This window comes from Bombina bombina, chromosome 1 (assembly GCF_027579735.1).
Source record: "Bombina bombina isolate aBomBom1 chromosome 1, aBomBom1.pri, whole genome shotgun sequence".
Taxonomy (NCBI): domain Eukaryota; kingdom Metazoa; phylum Chordata; class Amphibia; order Anura; family Bombinatoridae; genus Bombina; species Bombina bombina.
Window position 1 is genome coordinate 367,191,804 of NC_069499.1, and position 19,674 is coordinate 367,211,477.

The 19,674-nt window shown below is 38.4% G+C and overlaps 1 protein-coding gene across 1 annotated transcript in view; it reads left to right on the forward strand.

The window, feature by feature from the left end:
- Nucleotides 1–19,674, forward strand: part of THSD7B (thrombospondin type 1 domain containing 7B) — a 1,177,597-nt gene that overhangs the window by 671,899 nt on the left and 486,024 nt on the right. The window contains 1 exon segment of the mRNA XM_053712541.1: nucleotides 5,826–6,089. Coding sequence (XP_053568516.1) covers nucleotides 5,826–6,089 — 264 coding nt within the window.

Below are 19,674 nucleotides of genomic sequence, written 5' to 3' on the forward strand. Positions count from 1 at the left end.
TCTAACATGTACCCCGAGTCTAAACACCCCTAACCTTACACTTATTAACCCCTAATCTGCCGCTCCCGCTATCGCTGACCCCTGCATATTTTTTTTAACCCCTAATCTGCCGCTCCGTAAACCGCCGCCACCTACGTTATCCCTATGTACCCCTAATCTGCTGCCCTAACATCGCCGACCCCTATATTATATTTATTAACCCCTAATCTGCCCCCCTCAACGTCGCCGACACCTGCCTACACTTATTAACCCCTAATCTGCCGAGCGGACCTGAGCGCTACTATAATAAAGTTATGAACCCCTAACCCGCCTCACTAACCCTATCATAAATAGTATTAACCCCTAATCTGCCCTCCCTAACATCGCCGACACCTAACTTCAATTATTAACCCCTAATCTGCCGACCGGAGCTCACCGCTATTCTAATAAATTGATTAACCCCTAAAGCTAAGTCTAACCCTAACACTAACACCCCCCTAAGTTAAATATAATTTTTATCTAACGAAATAAATTAACTCTTATTAAATAAATGATTCCTATTTAAAGCTAAATACTTACCTGTAAAATAAATCCTAATATAGCTACAATATAAATTATAATTATATTATAGCTATTTTAGGATTAATATTTATTTTACAGGCAACTTTGTAATTATTTTAACCAGGTACAATAGCTATTAAATAGTTAAGAACTATTTAATAGTTACCTAGTTAAAATAATAACAAATTTACCTGTAAAATAAATCCTAACCTAAGATATAATTAAACCTAACACTACCCTATCAATAAAATAATTAAATAAACTACCTACAATTACCTACAATTAACCTAACACTACACTATCAATAAATTAATTAAACACAATTCCTACAAATAAATACAATTAAATAAACTAGCTAAAGTACAAAAAAATAAAAAAGAACTAAGTTACAGAAAATAAAAAAATATTTACAAACATAAGAAAAATATTACAACAATTTTAAACTAATTACACCTACTCTAAGCCCCCTAATAAAATAACAAAGCCCCCCAAAATAAAAAATTCCCTACCCTATTCTAAATTAAAAAAGTTACAAGCTCTTTTACCTTACCAGCCCTGAACAGGGCCCTTTGCGGGGCATGCCCCAAGAATTTCAGCTCTTTTGCCTGGAAAAGAATAAATACAATACCCCCCCCCCCCCAAACATTACAACCCACCACCCACATACCCCTAATCTAACCCAAACCCCCCTTAAATAAACCTAACACTAAGCCCCTGAAGATCTTCCTACCTTGTCTTCACCATACAGGTTCACCGATCCGTCCTGAAGAGCTCCTCCGATGTCCTGATCCAAGCCCAAGCGGGGGCTGAAGAGGTCCATGATCCGGTCAAAGTCTTCATCCAAGCGGGGCAGAAGAGGATCTTCCATCCGATTGAAGTCATCATCCAGGCGGCATCTTCTATGGTCTTCCATCCGGAGCGAAGCGGCAGGATCCTGAAGACCTCCAGCGCGGAACATCCATCCGGACCGACGACTGAACGACGAATGACTGTTCCTTTAAGGGACGTCATCCAAGATGGCGTCCCTCGAATTCCGATTGGCTGATTGGCTGTTCCGATCAGCCAATCGAATGCGAGCTCTATCTGATTGGCTGATTGGATCAGCCAATCGGATTGAACTTGATTCTGATTGGCTGATTCCATCAGCCAATCAGAAAATTCCTACCTTAATTCCGATTGGCTGATAGAATCCTATCAGCCAATCGGAATTCGAGGGACGCCATCTTGGATGATGTCCCTTAAAGGAACAGTCATTCGTCGTTCAGTCGTCGGTCCGGATGGATGTTCCGCGCTGGAGGTCTTCAGGATCCTGCCACTTCGCTCCGGATGGAAGACCATAGAAGATGCCGCCTGGATGATGACTTCAATCGGATGGAAGATCCTCTTCTGCCCCGCTTGGATGAAGACTTTGACCGGATCATGGACCTCTTCAGCCCCCGCTTGGGCTTGGATCAGGACATCGGAGGAGCTCTTCAGGACGGATCGGTGAACCTGGATGGTGAAGACAAGGTAGGAAGATCTTCAGGGGCTTAGTGTTAGGTTTATTTAAGGGGGGTTTGGGTTAGATTAGGGGTATGTGGGTGGTGGGTTGTAATGTTGGGGGGGGGGTATTGTATTTATTCTTTTCCAGGCAAAAGAGCTGAAATTCTTGGGGCATGCCCCGCAAAGGGCCCTGTTCAGGGCTGGTAAGGTAAAAGAGCTTGTAACTTTTTTAATTTAGAATAGGGTAGGGAATTTTTTATTTTGGGGGGCTTTGTTATTTTATTAGGGGGCTTAGAGTAGGTGTAATTAGTTTAAAATTGTTGTAATATTTTTCTTATGTTTGTAAATATTTTTTTATTTTCTGTAACTTAGTTCTTTTTTATTTTTTTGTACTTTAGCTAGTTTATTTAATTGTATTTATTTGTAGGAATTGTGTTTAATTAATTTATTGATAGTGTAGTGTTAGGTTAATTGTAGGTAATTGTAGGTAGTTTATTTAATTATTTTATTGATAGGGTAGTGTTAGGTTTAATTATATCTTAGGTTAGGATTTATTTTACAGGTAAATTTGTTATTATTTTAACTAGGTAACTATTAAATAGTTCTTAACTATTTAATAGCTATTGTACCTGGTTAAAATAATTACAAAGTTGCCTGTAAAATAAATATTAATCCTAAAATAGCTATAATATAATTATAATTTATATTGTAGCTATATTAGGATTTATTTTACAGGTAAGTATTTAGCTTTAAATAGGAATCATTTATTTAATAAGAGTTAATTTATTTCGTTAGATAAAAATTATATTTAACTTAGGGGGGTGTTAGTGTTAGGGTTAGACTTAGCTTTAGGGGTTAATCAATTTATTAGAATAGCGGTGAGCTCCGGTCGGCAGATTAGGGGTTAATAATTGAAGGTAGGTGTCGGCGATGTTAGGGAGGGCAGATTAGGGGTTAATACTATTTATGATAGGGTTAGTGAGGCGGATTAGGGGTTCATAACTTTATTATAGTAGCGCTCAGGTCCGCTCGGCAGATTAGGGGTTAATAAATGTAGGCAGGTGTCGGCGACGTTGAGGGGGGCAGATTAGGGGTTAATAAATATAATATAGGGGTCGGCGATGTTAGGGCAGCAGATTAGGGGTACATAGGGATAACGTAGGTGGCGGCGATTTGCGGTCGGAAGATTAGGGGTTAATTATTTTAAGTAGCTGGCGGCGACGTTGTGGGGGGCAGGTTAGGGGTTAATAAATATAATACAGGGGTCGGCGGGGTTAGGGGCAGCAGATTAGGGGTACATAAGTATAACGTAGGTGGCGGTCGGCAGATTAGGGGTTAAAAATTTTAATCGAGTGGCGGCGGTGTGGGGGGACCTCGGTTTAGGGGTACATAGGTAGTTTATGGGTGTTAGTGTACTTTAGGGTACAGTAGTTAAGAGCTTTATGAACCGGCGTTAGCCAGAAAGCTCTTAACTCCTGCTATTTTCAGGCGGCTGGAATCTTGTCGTTAGAGCTCTAACGCTCAGTTCAGAAACGACTCTAAATACCAGCGTTAGAAAGATCCCATTGAAAAGATAGGCTACGCAAATGGCGTAGGGGGATCTGCGGTATGGAAAAGTCGCTGCTGAAAAGTGAGCGTTAGACCCTTTAATCACTGACTCCAAATACCAGCGGGCGGCCAAAACCAGCGTTAGGAGCCTCTAACGCTGGTTTTGACGGCTACCGCCGAACTCCAAATCTAGGCCTATAAATGGAGCGCAAAATATAAATTCCACAAAAGCAATATTTGAGCTCAACGTAGTAATAGCAGAGCATGCAAATGTGCGCCGGTATTACAAATTAGGTGCAATGCAAATGTGGCCTCACGGAAGCATGAGAACCTAGCACAGCAAAGGGGGTAAGTCGCGCAGCAGATTTAAATATATATGTATATATATACATATTTATATATATATATATATATATATATATATATATATATATATATATACTGTGTGTGTGTGTATATATATATATCATATAATATAAAAGGCCAAGTGTGTTTGTCCGCAGCTGTCATGCGCAGTAGAGGCAGCGCGAGGACAAACATACCTGCCTTAGAGTCTACCTGATCTTCTGTGGGGAGTAGGACCAAGCATGGTGGGGGTGTTACCGGTTTTATCAGGGGGCAGGGCCAGGGTGTCAGGGGTGGGGTCAGGCATGTCAGGGGCGTGGTTACAGTCGCGAGAGCTTGAGATCAATCGAAGGTAGGAAAGAGAGAGAGAGCAAACGAGAGGGGGAGAGAGAGAGCAAAAGGGGGAAGAGAGAGAGCAAAAGAAAGGGGGGAGAGAGCACAAAAGAGAGGGGGAGAGAGAGAGAGAGCACAAAAGAAAGGGGTGAGAAAGAGCAAAAGAGAGGGGGGAGAGAGTAAAAGAGGGGGGAGAGAGAGAGCAAAAAAGAGGGGAGAGAGAGCAAAAGAGAGAGGAGAGAGAGAGCAAAAGAGAGGGGGGAGAGAAAGCAAAAGAGAGAGAGGAGAGAAAGCAAAAGAGAGGGGGAGAGAGAGAGAAAACAGAGGGAAAGAGAGAGAGCAAAAGAGAGTGGGGAGAGAAGAGAGCAAAATAAAGGGGGGAGAGAGAGAGAAAAAGAGAGGGGGGAGAGAGCAAAAGAGATGGGGAGAGAGAGAGCAAAAGAGAGCGGGGAGAGAGAGCAAAAGAGAGGGGAAGAGAGAGCAAAAGAGAGGGGGAGAGAGAGAGCAAAAGAGAGGGGGAGAGAGAGCGCAAAATAGAAGGGGGGAGAGAGCAAAAGAGAGGGGGAGAGAGCAAAAGAGAGGGGGAGAGAGCAAAAGAGAGGGGGAGAGAGAGCAAAAGAGAAGGGGGAAAGAGAGTGCAAAAGGGTGAGGGGAAAGAGAGAGCAAAAGAGAGGGGGAGAGAGAGCAAAAGAGAGGGGGAGAGAGAGAGCAAAAGAGTGGGGGAGAGAGCAAAAGAGAGCGGGAGAGAGAGAGCAAAAGAGAGGGGGAGAGCGAGAGCAAAAGAGAGGGGATACAGAGAGCAAAAGAGAGGGAGGAGAGAGAGAGCAAAAGAGAGCGGGCGCAATAGAGAGAATGAGAGAGAGAGCAAAAGAGAGGGGGGAGAGAGAGCAAGAGGTGGGACTTCTGTACTGCAAAAAATGGCCCGTGTACACGGGCTTTAGGACTAGTATATATATATATATATATATATATATATATATATATATATATATATATATATATAACATTTATTTTTTTGCAACTAAATCAAATTTATATTTTCTCATTAAATAACTGGAGTTGATCTTATATGGATTAATTTCAAATTGCCTGAAACAAATGCAAAATAATCTACTGTTTCCTCTAAATGTCAAACAAAGATATTGCAGATAAAGCCACAATATGTAGCAATATCATCTTAGACATGGTAAACTGTGTCTGAATAATGACTAGAACAAATGTTTAAAAAGAGGAAGCATAATTGTTTATTCATTCTATATAATTAAGAGATATTAATATTGAATGTAACCTTGTTATGACAGAGATAACAAAATGACATTTATAGAAGTTCTGTTTTTAAATGATACTGGTTTTTCACATATTAAGCAGTTAGAATTGTGTAAATGTCACTAAAGCTGAGATATGTGAACTTTCCACTATACATAACAAATAACACAAGGATTACTATATTTGTATATAGTAATCCCATATTTGTATGGTTAGGTTTGACATTGATGATCTGTTTAGTGTTGTTACTGTCACTTTGTCGTGATCATGCTGTTATTTTTTTTTTATTTTTTTTTTATTTTTTTTAACAGGCAGAAGCAAAAAACGAGACAAATGTCAGAATACAGAGGTTTTTCATCTGGTTGAAACAGAAATGTGTCCATGTAAAGTGTTTAAATCTCAGCCGTATGGAAACTGGTCAGACTGCATTATTTTGGATGAAAAAATAAATATACAGTTAGGGACGAGAAGTCCTGGAGAAATCAAAGATTGTGGAGAAGGCATACGAGTCCAAGCCAATGCCTGCTATGATCATACAGGCAGGATAGTAGATCCATCTTTCTGCAGCAGTTCAGGTAAGAAGAAAAGATAATAATATACAGTGAATGCGTCATAAGTTCAGTCCCTTTCTTAGGTATATATATATATATATATATATATATATATATATATATATATATATATATATATATATATATATATATATATATATATATATATATATTGATTCAATAATATTTCCAAAATCTTAATTTTCAATTTTTTTCTTCATTATTTTTTTCTCATTTTATGTTTGAATGTAGTTTACCCAGAGAATACTGTTATAACCCAATCTTCTGCTATTTTTGACCAGGCCATGATAACTCATCTGATGCTTGCTTAATATTTACATCTTATGGAAGATACATTTTTATTCACAGTGTAGTTTAACATTTCTGCCTCAAAATTAGTCCCTTATAGAACCAGTACTCCAGCACAAAACCATGCATTAAGTGATAATTAAAATGTGATGCTACCATATCTGATGAGAAGGGTTTTAGTAAGTGTTCGATGTGTGAATCATGGGTATGTTTAAATTTTTCTCTAAACATGGGCATATGGCCATAATTGACTGTGTTTTACTGAACTCTTCAAAATGCTTGGTAAAATATAAGAAACATTTGCAATTTAAATCACAATTTATAAAAATTATTGGAAGAATTTTGAATTTCTAGGCATTTGTAGTTGTGCTTCCTGAAAATAAGCTGTGTGAATCTCAGTAGCTGAATATATTAAGTATGGTGACCATTTCTGATGAAGAAGTTATGAAGGGATGAGATATGTCTAAGGGTCTTGCACTTTAAGATCCTGAACCTTCTGGCTCTCATTGAAACCTGCTTTTCTTGTTGCCCTCAGAGTGTTTGATGATAGTATACAGATAAGTTATTTATTCCTTCTGTTATCTTATAGCATGCTAATCATTGATGTCATTATAGTAGCAATATGAGATGTTTGCTGAATCTGATACAGTGTATTAATTTCTCATTACAGAATATATTATGTTCGTTTGATTGTGCATTATTGCTGTTATTTGATGGTGTGTAAGTGTTCACTCTATAGAGGAATATGTTTCCTCTTGTGATTAAACTGGTTCATATAAGATAAGAACAATGTTACCAAAAGAGGATGGCACTAAAAGAAGCTATTAATTTCCTTCATTGTTTACACCATTTCTCTCTGTTAATCTGTCTCAATCTGTCTGCAGCCTTTGATACTGTTGACCACTCTCCATTCCTTTAGTATTTGTGACACAGCCCTCTAGTGTACCTCTGGGACATCCTCTGCCCTGTACCACTTGGGATACCACAAGGCTCTGTTCTTGGTTCCTTCCGTTTTTCAATGTTTACTTAATTTTTTGGTTCTTTATTAAAATTTGATGGGTGTCGGCATCATTTGTAAGCTGAAATCTACTTCTCTGCACCAGTACTATTCCCTTCTTTGCTAACGCATGTCACTGTCTTTCAAATATTTCATCCTGGATATCCTCTCACTACCTCAAGCTAAATCTTTCTTAAACTAAGCTCCTTGTTTTCCCCATTTCTTCCTAAATACCGACCCCACCAAACTTACTATAATCATTGCCCCATCCGCTCATGCCTTGGGTCACACTTGACTCAATCTTTCATTCTCTCCTCACATCTAGTCATTAGCCAAATCTTCACAAAAGATTCAACTGTTTATAATCCACTCTCTTATCATGTTCTGCCTTTACAATCCATAATAAACCAGGCTAATTTTCCTTACACATCACTCATCATCATCTGCAGCTCTCTGCAATTTTCCTTCACTGGCTTCCTCTAGCATCCTCTTGCATCCATAATAGCATTCAAGGCCCTCAATAACACTGCACTCCCTCAAATCTCTCTCCTTAAAGCCAGATATTCTCCCTCCAGTCCCCTTCGCTCAACTCATGACCATCTTCTCTCCTCCTCTCTTACCTCATCACATTCCTATGAGATAAAATATTAATAAGGGGCGCCCTTGCTAGACCAAGGATTTGATTGACAAATTAGTAGGTATGACCCTATAGGTCATTAGCAGCATAAAAAAAATTAAGAAAAATATTTTTCTATATAAACACTAATGAACTGTATTTGGTAGTGGGAAAAAATTAGTAACTATGACCCTAGAAGGTAATAACAAATAAAATGAAAAATAAAATAAATATAAATGTTATTTCTATAACCACACTAATAGTATTGAACCAAATAGTAAATATGATGTAATTAAGATGTATAATAAATGGTATATAATTATACTATATCAGTTAGTGGTTCTTAGTATCTCACTATAATAAAGTCTTTTTGGAGATAATGGAGTCAAATATAGATGATGGCCAAGATGGCGGCGCGTGCACAACGCGAGGCTCTGTGTCTAGCTAATCCTACTACACAGGTTGCTACTTTGCTGGTTGTCTTAAGCCTGCTAACTGTGATCAGTACCGCACATATTAGGTACAGCAGGCTGGAACTTTTGGATATCAGAATTCAGTACTCACAAACTGTTTCTACTAACCTCCGGAGCATCTATGTGCCTGTCAGTTTGCCATGGACTGCTGGGGAGCCTCCGGTGTCTGCATTGTCAGAGCGAGGAGCGCGCAGACGGCGGAGGGATCGTAAACAGAGGCGTGGCAAGCGTGGAGGCATCCGCAATAGACTGTCAGCGTCTCCCCATCGAGTCCCCTTGCCCAGTATTGTTCTTGCTAATGTGAGATCTCTCACTAACAAGATCGATGAACTAAAATTAAGGATGCATGCATGCAAAAACATCAGAGACAGTAACATATTACTTTTCACAGAAACATGGTTAAATGATGATATTCCAAACAATGCTATTAAACTTGAGGGTTACGATATCTTCAGAGCAGACAGGAGTAGTATTGAATCTGGAAAGTCCAAAGGTGGTGGGCTATGTATTTATATAAATCACCACTGGTGCACTAATTCTACAATCACTGAAAGCTACTGTTCTGTTAATTCAGAATATTTGATGCTAAAGTGCAGGCCTTTTTATTTACCTAGGGAATTCACTTCTGTTATTGTTATGGCAGCATATATTCCACCTGATGCTAATGCAAAAATTGCAATGAAAGAACTTCAAAAAGCGATAAATAAGCAACAAATTGCTCAACCAGATGGAGCCTACATTATAGCAGGAGATTTTAATCATGCAAATTTAAAAACTGTGTTACCGAAATTTCATCAAAATGTTACCTGTGCTACAAGAGAGAATAAAATATTAGATCATGTTTATACAAACATTGTTGATGCTTATAAAGCACTACCTCTTCCACATTTGGGCAAATCTGATCACCTTGCACTTTTTTTATACCCCAGGTATTCTCCACTAATTAAAAGTGAAAAATCTTCCGTAAGAATAGTTAAAGTTTGGCCGGAGGATGCGACTCAAAAACTCCAAGCACAGTTTCAATCTACTGACTGGACTACATTTGCTGTAAGAGACAAGAGTGACTCTCAAGTTGATCTAGACTTGTATGCATCATCTGTTCTAGATCATATTCGTCATTGTATCAGCAAGGAAACCACCTATAAGAGGATCAAAACCTTTCCTAACCAAAAACCTTGGATGAACAAAGAGGTTCGCCTCTTATTGCAAGCCCGTAACATTGCATTTAGAACTGGTAATGCTGAGGCTTATAGTTTAGCACGATCCAATTTAAAGGAATAAAAAGAGCTAAATTTGACTTTAAAACACGCATAGAAGAGCACTTTAATAACAACTCTGACTCCAGAAGAATGTGGCAAGGTATACAGTCCATTACTGACTATAAAACCACAAGCACAGTCCCCATAATTAATGATACTTCCTTTCCAGACGAACTTAACTATTTCTATGCCCGATTTGACTGTGAAAACAAAGAATCAATTACTAAACTTATGCATCCACCAGATGAACTACCCCTGAGTTTTTCCATTGCTGAAGTGTATCGGATCCTCTCCAAGGTGGATGTATATAAAGCGGCCGGTCCTGATGATATTCCTGGACATGTGTTAAGATCCTGTGCTGGAGTATTGGCTACAGTAATTACTGATATTTTTAATTTGTCTCTGGCTCAAACAACTGTTCCTACATGCTTTAAGGAAACCACCATCATTCCTGTGCCTAAACAATCAACAGCAGCCTGTCTTAATGACTTTTGCCCCATTGCACTCACTTCAGCCTTTATGAAATGTTTCGAGAGGCTGGTCATGGCCTATCTTAAAACTTGCCTACCACCTGCATTGGATCCTAACCAATATGCGTATCGCCAAAATAGGTCAACAGAAGATGCTATCTCGTCAGCTCTGCATTTTGCCCTCACTCACTTAGATCACAATAACACCTATGTTAGAATGTTGTTTATTGATTTTAGTTCGGCATTTAACACAGTTGTTCCTGTTAAGCTGGTTGCCAAACTCCATGATCTTGGCATAAATACTTTATTATGCAACTGGATTCTGGACTTCTTGACAAACAGACCGCAATTGGTAAAAATTGGTAATCACACCTCATCTACTCTGACCCTTAATACTGGTGTTCCACAAGGGTGTGTATTGAGTCCACTGCTATATTCTCTTTTTACCCATGACTGTTTGCCTAAGTATGTATCCAATAGTATTATCAAGTTTGCTGATGACACCACTGTGATAGGCCCGATCAGTAACAACGATGAATCAGCTTATAGAGAAGAAATAAGGCAACTGGCTATTTGGTGTGCTGAGAACAACCTGGACCTAAACACTAAAAAAACTAAAGAAATTATTATTGATTTTAGGAAATCAAATCGATGTCTACAATTGCCCATTCATATAAATGGAACTGAGGTTGAACGTGTACCAAGTTTCAAGTTTCTGGGCACACACATCTCTGAGGATTTGACTTGGTCTTTGAACACCTCAACTTTAGTGAAAAAAGCACAACAACGTCTCTATTTTTTAAGAACACTGAAAAAAGTTAGTTTATCTACTCAGATTTTAATTAATTTTTATCGCTGTACTATTGAGAGTATTCTCACCAACTGTATTACAGTATGGTATGGAAACTGTACTAATTCTGATCGCAAAGCTCTGCAACGGGTTGTTAAAACCGCCCAGTATATCATAGGTGCTCAGTTACCTACCATTGAAGATCTTCAAAGCAGACATAGTCTTTTAAAGGCCTATCGAATTATTCATGATCCCTTCCATGTTAGCAACAGACTATTTGCCCTTTTACCATCTGGGAGACGTTATAGAAGCTTAAAAGGAAAAACTGCTAGATTACGGAATAGTTTTTTCCCAAGAGCCATTACTTTGCTAAATAATAACTTTTAAAAAATCTCTCTTATGCTCATAGCCTTTTTTAATTTTTTAATTTTTTATCCTTCTGATGATTAGGGGCTCCATGTACTAAGCAGTCAGCGAGCTACCCGCAACAAATCTCGTGTCAAAACTCGCAAACTGATATGTACAAAGCCGTCAATTATGTTAAAACTCGCATCTTTAAAATTGCGAGCGTACTTATCCGCCAAACCTCGCTACCGCTCCATTTTTCACTGTAATTAGACACATTTGACCACCAACTCACCAAAAAACGAATGTACTAAAAAATCTATTTGTCCGCTCGCTACAATTTCCGCTCCCACCTCGCTATTTTTGCCTCGCCACCTTTTAGGTGGCGGGCAAGGTACAAAACAATAGGAAAGTCAATCTAGACGCCAGTCTAGACATATATAAAAGGCAGTAATATCAGCATTGTACTTACAGCATAACTGGCGTCTAATTTGTCTCTCATTTCCATGTACATAAATTGCGCCCAATTTGTCGACTGTAATTAAAGAGTAATCTATTTAAATTTGTATTGTTAGTTGTCAATCTTTATAATTATTTTTATATTAATATTTATATATTATCAGATCCAGATGAAGCCATATCCAAATTGTAAATAAATATTACAAAAATAACGCTCTGTTATCACTCTTCAAAAAATTTTGAACAATAATAAAGTTGTTTAGATAAGTTGAACTTTTATAGGAGCAAAATTCTATTCCCGCGACTACTATGATGTTCGTGACACCTTGCATGTCACGTGTTAATAATTGGCCAGACAATTCAACTGAAAGTTAAGTACCATCAGCTTAGTCGCGGCGAGCGAGGCGTCAAATTTATCAACAATCCGCAACTGCTCGCGGCGGGCTAGACTTGTCTATTTATTGGGGGAATATTAGTACATAGCGACAGCGGACACCATTTCGCCCGCGGCGAGTAACGGCGAGTTTATCCGCGTCTACAATGACGGATGAATTGACGGCTTAGTACATGGAGCCCTTGATCTTTTTATTATATTGAAGAAAGTGCTAAATTAATGGTTTTAATTTAATTTATTGATTATCCTGTTAATGGTTCTTTTTCACCTCACTTTATATTCACATAACACATATATTATATAAATACACATATGATTCATATAAAACACTCATGATTCACATCACATATATAATGCAAATGTACACATATGTGTGCAAGATGACTAATTTTTTATTATATTTTTTTTACACATATATATACTTTTTTGTATGGAACTGATTTTCTTTTGCACTTGCACTTTATTACACTTACATTGTACTTACTTTTGTGGTATAGAAATTTTCTGCACAAGTCACTTGAATTTTTTGCTATTTATTAGTTTTTACCATTATAGTGCTATCTGTGTATAGGATTGGTTAGATTTTCAAATATAATTTTGTTGTCTCTGTTTTCCTACTTTGTACAATGACAATAAAACGAATCTAATCTAATCTAATCTAATGAATGATTGAGTCAGTCGAGGCAGCTATCTGTAGAGGATCAAGACCACGATCCAGGATCAATGATCTGCAGACAACATAAAATTACAGATGCGCCACATGGCCCAATATTGTTGGATACAATTGGAATAGTAATATATGTATCAAGTGCACTCTCATGTAGTGTAGCACCCCTAATGGTGCAGAAGGAGCAGTCTGGGATCAGTAGCGGTCACCCAGAAGACTGGCCTCCGGAGGATATTTGGTAGTCTGTGGACAATAATGGAGCAGTCTGCTACTGATACCAGACTGCTCCTTCTGCACCATTAGGGGTGCTACACTACATGTGAGTGCTCTTGATACATATATTACTATTCCAATTGTATCCAACAATATTGGGCCATGTGGTGCATCTGTCTTTTATGTTGTTTGCTCATCACATTCCTATGTACATGATTTATCCAGAATGGCCACAATATTTTTTAACTCTCTGCTTCACTCCACAAAACTGTACCCTAGTTTTCAAAGTTTCAAGTGCTCCTTAACCCCTTAATAACTACGTTGTTGGTCTTTGAATGTAAATTTCTTTTTTGCAAGTGTAGTTTTGCTGACAGTGGCAAGACCACACTATTCCAGGATGCCTGCAGCTGGAAGGCAGGTAATAATAGTGCAGTCCTGCCGCTTGTGGTGAGAAACACACTACTATGACCTGAAAAACTCTTAATGACCAGCGATGTACATGGTATGACAGTAGTTAAAGGGTTAAACTCTATGCTGTTCAGGGATGCATACAATCTAAGCTATTTTTTTCTTACTTCAGTTCCTCTCCTTCTTTTGTATTTGAACTCCATTAGCATGTAAGCCTACAAGCCCAGCAACCCTGAATTGGGTATTTATTTTTTCATGGTTGGTCGGAGGCAGAGGTTTATTAGTGGTGGGAAGATAGTAGCTATGGGCAGGTAGGTTGGTTATGGGGTATTTGTACTGCAGAATTCTAAAATGCATGTGTGAACCCTCCTTTAAGTGCTTTTGGAGTTCATTGCAGACCCCTGTACTTCTATTGCATCCCTGGTGGACTAGTGCTCCGAGGGAATCCAGGGATGCCAATGACATCTCCATGCACCATGTCACTGTGATAGGCGGGGCCACAGGGCTTATGACAGCTGGATGGGAGGTTGGTATTAAAAGCCCTCAATCTCAGCTCCCACAGCAGGACTTAAATATGAGCAGAATCAAAAGATGCAAATCAAAGCAATAGAGGGGTGAAAATGGCACAGCAGTTAAAGGGATAATTATAGTAGGAATACAAAGTTGATGGTGTAAGGAAGTAGAGTAAAATTCTTGCATTGAGGGGGCACATAGAGGTTAATATTTGTGTCAATAAGATGAGTGAATTAACCATTTTAATGCCAAAACAAATACAAATAAAGCACTGCAATAGTGTGCAATATACTGTGTGGTTATTTATTTATTATTGCCAAAATTTTAGAATTATGTGATGCTTATACTGATAGTGGTTTAATCAGCATACAACGTAATACATATGTCTGTTGTATATTTTCTTAGGTTAACAAAGTCACTGAAATCTAGTCGTTAATTAAAAAAGGCATTAACTTTTTTTTTATTAATAGGAGAAAGTGGGCCTTGCATTCCAATATATTCACCTAATGGCAAGCACGGGCCACTTTATGTGATGCCTGGGAGCATATTGGCAAGCAGGGGCCAATTAATTGTGGTAAGCCTGTTGGTGAGTAGGGGCAATTTTCCAGGATGCCTGGGAACATATTGGCAAGCAGGGGCCACTTTCCCAGGGGTTCTGGAAACCTAATTGCCACTAGGGGCCACTTTCCTGGGTAATTGCTAGCCTGTTGGTGAACAAGGGCTGCTTTCCTGGGTGGGGGGGCTGGAAGCCTATTGGTGCGCAGGGGCCACTTTCTCAAAATGACTGGGAGCCTATTAGTGCGCAGTGGCCACTTTCCCAAGGTGCTTGAGAGCATATTGGTGAGCAGGGGGCACTTTTTGTGGTATATTGGAGCCTATTGGTGCAGGGGCCACTTTCCCAGGATGCCTGGGAACATATTGGCAAGCAGGGGTCACTTTCTTGGGGTGTCTGGGAGCCTATTGGTGAGCAGGGGTCACTTTTCTGGGGTTTCTGGGAGCCTATTGGTGAGCAGGGGCCACCTTCCAGAAGTGCTTGGGAGCCTATTTGCAAGCAGTGGACACTTTCTAGGGTTGTCTCGGAGCATTATGGTGAGCAGGTTCCCCTTTCCTGGGGGTCCTGGGAACTTATTGGTGAGTATGGGCCACATGGTGCATAGAAGCCTATTGATGAGCAGGGGCCACTTTACCAGGGTGCCTTGGAACATATTGGCAAGCAGGGGACACTTTTCTAGTAGGGTTTGGAGTTTACTGGCGAGCAGGGGCCACTTTCCAGGGGTGCCTGGAAGCCTATTGGTAGGCAGGTGCTACTTTCCAGGAGTGTTTAGGAGCATATTGGAAAGCAGGGGCCACTTTACCGGGTTACATAGGAGTCTATTGATGAGCAGGGGCCACTTTTCTGGGGTGTCTGGGAGACTATTGCAGGCAAGGGACACTTTTTGCAAGCAGGGGACACTTTTCCAGGTGCTTGGAAAGCCTAATGGCAAGCAGAGGCCACTTTCTCGGGTGGGGCCTGAGAACTTTTTGGGTAGCAGGGGCCACTTTCCTAAAGTGCCTGGGAACATATTGGTGTGCAGGAGCCACTTTACAAGGGTGTTTTGGCTTTGAAAAGATGAAAAAACTAACTTCATTTTCTGAATAATTTTACTTTCTGAAAACTATTTGCCTGAATAGTAGTTAGGCAAAATGCTTTTGTTATTAAAAGCTTAAGCAGAAGTTTTAAAAACTATTTGCCTAAGAAAAAGCTATTTCCCTGAAATTACTATTTCCCTACCACATAAATACAGTAAAACACATACAGTATATATATACATGCAAAATAGTAATGTGTATGCACTCCCACCATCAAAACGCATCAGCCAGAGTGATAAAATAGTAATCAGATAGCAATTGTAGTTGTTGAATTAAGCACTTGCTGGTCTTCAGACATCAGTGACAAAAAGATCTATTTTGGGACATTTCGGGACCAAATACTGTCCCTTCCTCTGACAAGCAGCATGTGAAAAAGCCAAACATTCAAAGGCCTATAACACCCTTCCCCTAGGTTCAACCAAAGAAGGCTAACCATGTGCAAAAAATTGCTCCAATGAAAAGACTACAATGAAAATAAGTGTCTAAGTAAATGCAAACTAACAATCAATCAAATGAAGATTAAAAAGCATAAGTTGCCACCAAAAGTGATATGTGAAATATGGCTCATTGGTGTCTGTCCCCACAATGTAATCCGATCAGTAAGAAACAAAGATATATACACCGTAATCTAAAAACGCCAAACAAATCTCAAGTTAGTAACCAGAACACCCACAGATATATCAGACCAATTGGCATAAACTAGGCGTAACTAGAGAACGGCTCAAACACACATGGGGAAAGATAACAAAAGACCTCATTGGTTGGGTAGGAGGCTTACCTTCCGAAGCCAATACAACCACAACATTGTGAAACTGAGGGGGGTGTCAGTAATCTATAGCAACACGCTAACTAAGGTCGCCGGGTAAACAATCAGATGAAATAGTGAAGATATGTCGAAATACAAAGTAAATTAAACAGAAACAGAAAATTGGCCACTTAGAACTAGCTAGACTACAGCACTATATGATAAAGGGGGCAAAGAGAATCAGTGTCAAACATTCAAAGACATTTAATGTATACGAGATACAAAACCTGCTCACACTTTAAAGTGCATAAGTTGGACAATGAAACCAAAATGGAAGTCCCTTATTGGAATCAGAAAAACATCCAAAAATAAAAAAATAATAATAATCATCAGAACGTGTGTTGTCACGATCATAGTAAGAGTCCACAAAAGAGAATCAAATAAGATATAAAAGTAGAAATCCAATATAATAAAAACAAAATCAGATAGATCCCTATAGAGTACAGCTGTACATATATACTGTTCAAAAAAACTAATAACTCAGAAATAATGCATATTCTTTTAAGGAACAACTAGATCAAGAAATATAATAGCAGTGAGTCTGCCCAAAATGTCATGTGTGGGCAAATGGTCTCATAGATGCATCTCAGACCCAGCACCAACATCGCTAGAATAAATGTTGTGAGTAACCCATATCTAGACACCTCAAAGTTAAATGAGGAAATTAATAAGAAGCAACAAAATTAAAACAACAAACAAAGCATAGCTACCAACATGGGGAATATTCTCCTGAGTATGAGCTGATCAGAGACAGAATGTGGATAGCACCAATTGAGCCATTAAGAATTGAAGATAAAAAAATAATAAACATACAGTATAAAAACAATATAATCAAAAAATATCATCAAAAAAATATCATCTAAAAATATCATCAAAAAAACATATAATAAAAAAAACAACACAAAAGGCTCCTTATAAATGTGTCTACATGTTACTAAGTTTGGAGGCCCTCACGTGACATTAACTAGGGGGCCATTATATCAACATTCTAATATTTTTTTTTTTATTTTTTTTTTAACATTCTAATATTTTAGTGAACATGGAAGAGGAAATACAAGAATGGAATCGTGAACCATCACTATTATGTCATTAAATCAAAAACGAAATTATGATTCCTAGGGGACACCCCCATCATCAGGACCTAAATACTTGACTCAGGGCCATGGGCTCTCATATAGGATATTGTGGCTCCGTTGTCCAGGGGAATGTGGCCCGTCATTTCCTCGAGGCAGGACATACAGTAAAGGACTTGAGGTTCTGAATCATCGACCATGTACCTAGCCTAAGTAGGGGCAACAACAGAGCCAAGATCCTCCTTCAGAAAAGTCCAGGTGGATCTACGAACTTGGGACATTATCACCTAGAGGACTGCATGTACACTCTGGCTGGCAGTGTTACCTGTAGTATTCCCCTGGACAACAGAGCCACAATATCCTATATGAGAGCCCAAAACCCTCAGTCAAGTATTTAGGTCCTGATGATGGTGATTTCCCCTAGGGATCATAATTATGTTTTTGATTTAACTACATAATAGTGATGGTTCACGATTCCATTCTTGTATTTCCTCTTCCATGTCCACTAAAATATTAGAATGTTGATATAATGGCCCCCTAGCTAATGTTACGTGAGGGCATATACACCCCCTGTTTTGGCCTCCAAACTTAGTAACATGTAGACACACGTTGTGTTGTTTTTTGATGATATGTTTTTTTGATGATATTTTTTAGATTATATTTTTTTGATGATATTGTTTTATACTGTATGTTTAATTTTTTTGTCTTCAATTCTTAATGGCTCAATTGGTGCTATCCACATTCTGTCTCTGATCATCTCATACGTGGGAGAATATTCCCCATGTTGGTAGCTATGCTTTGTTTGTTGTTTTAATTTTGTTGCTTCTCATTAATTTCCTCATTAAACTTTGAGGTGTCTAGATATGGGTTACTCACAACATTTATTCTAGCGATGTTGGTGCTGGGTCTGAGATACATCTATGAGACCATTTGTTCACACATGACATTTTGGGCAGACTAACTGCTATTATCTTTCTTGATCTAGTTGTTCCTTAAAAGAATATGCATTATTCCTGAGTTATTAGTTTTTTTGAACAGTACATATGTACAGCTGTCCTCTATAGGGATCTATCTGATTTTGTTTTTTTATTATATTGGATTTCTACTTTTATATCTTATTTGATTCTCTTTTGTGGTCTCTTACTATGATCGCGACAACACAAGTGTTGATTATTATTATTTTTTTATTTTAGGATGTTTTTCTGATTCCAATAAGGGACTTCCATTTTGGTTTTATCGTCCAACTTAAGCTTTTTAAAGTGTGAGCAGGTTTTGTATCTCGTATACATGAAATGGCTTAGAATGTTTGACACTGAGTCTCTTTGCCCCCTTTATCATATAGTGCTGTAGTCTAGCTAGTTCTAAGTGGCCGATTTTCTGTTTCGATTTCATTTACTTTGTTTTTCGACATATCTTCACTATTTCATCCATCGGGAGGTAAGCCTTCTTCTGACCAACCAATGAGGTATTTTGTTATCTTTCCCATGTGTGTTTTTGATTATCTGAAAGGAGTGTTTGAGCTGTTCTCCGGTTACGCCTAGTTTATGCCAAATGGTCTGATATATCTGTGGGTGTTCCGGGTTGAACAAATAGCGCTGTTTGTATACTAACTTGAGATTTGATTGGCGTTTTTAGGTTACATTGTATATATCTTTGTTTCTTGCTGATCGGATGACATTGTGGGGACAGACACCAATGAGCCATATTTCACATATCACTTTTGGTGGCAACTTATGCTTTCTAATCTTCATTTGGTTGTTTGTTAGTCTTTTCATTGGAGCATTTTTTTTGCACATGGTCAGCCTTAATTGGTTGAACCTAGGGGAGGGTGTTATAGGCCTTTAAATGTTTGGCTTTTTTACATGTTGTTTGTCAGAGGAAGGGACAGTATTTGGTCCCGAAACGTCCCAAAATAAACATTTTTGTCACTGATGTCTGAAGACCAGCGAGTGCTTAATTCTACAATTAATATATATATATATATATATATATATATATATATTTGTTTTACTGTATATATATATATATATATATATATATATATATATATATATATATATATATATATATAGTTAGACATGTATATGTAAGTATATATACAACATAGCCCTTAGCAGTCAAAGACCTTGTCATAAACCATATACATTTAAACCCCTGTAAAAAAATACTATTTATTTTTAATAATTATA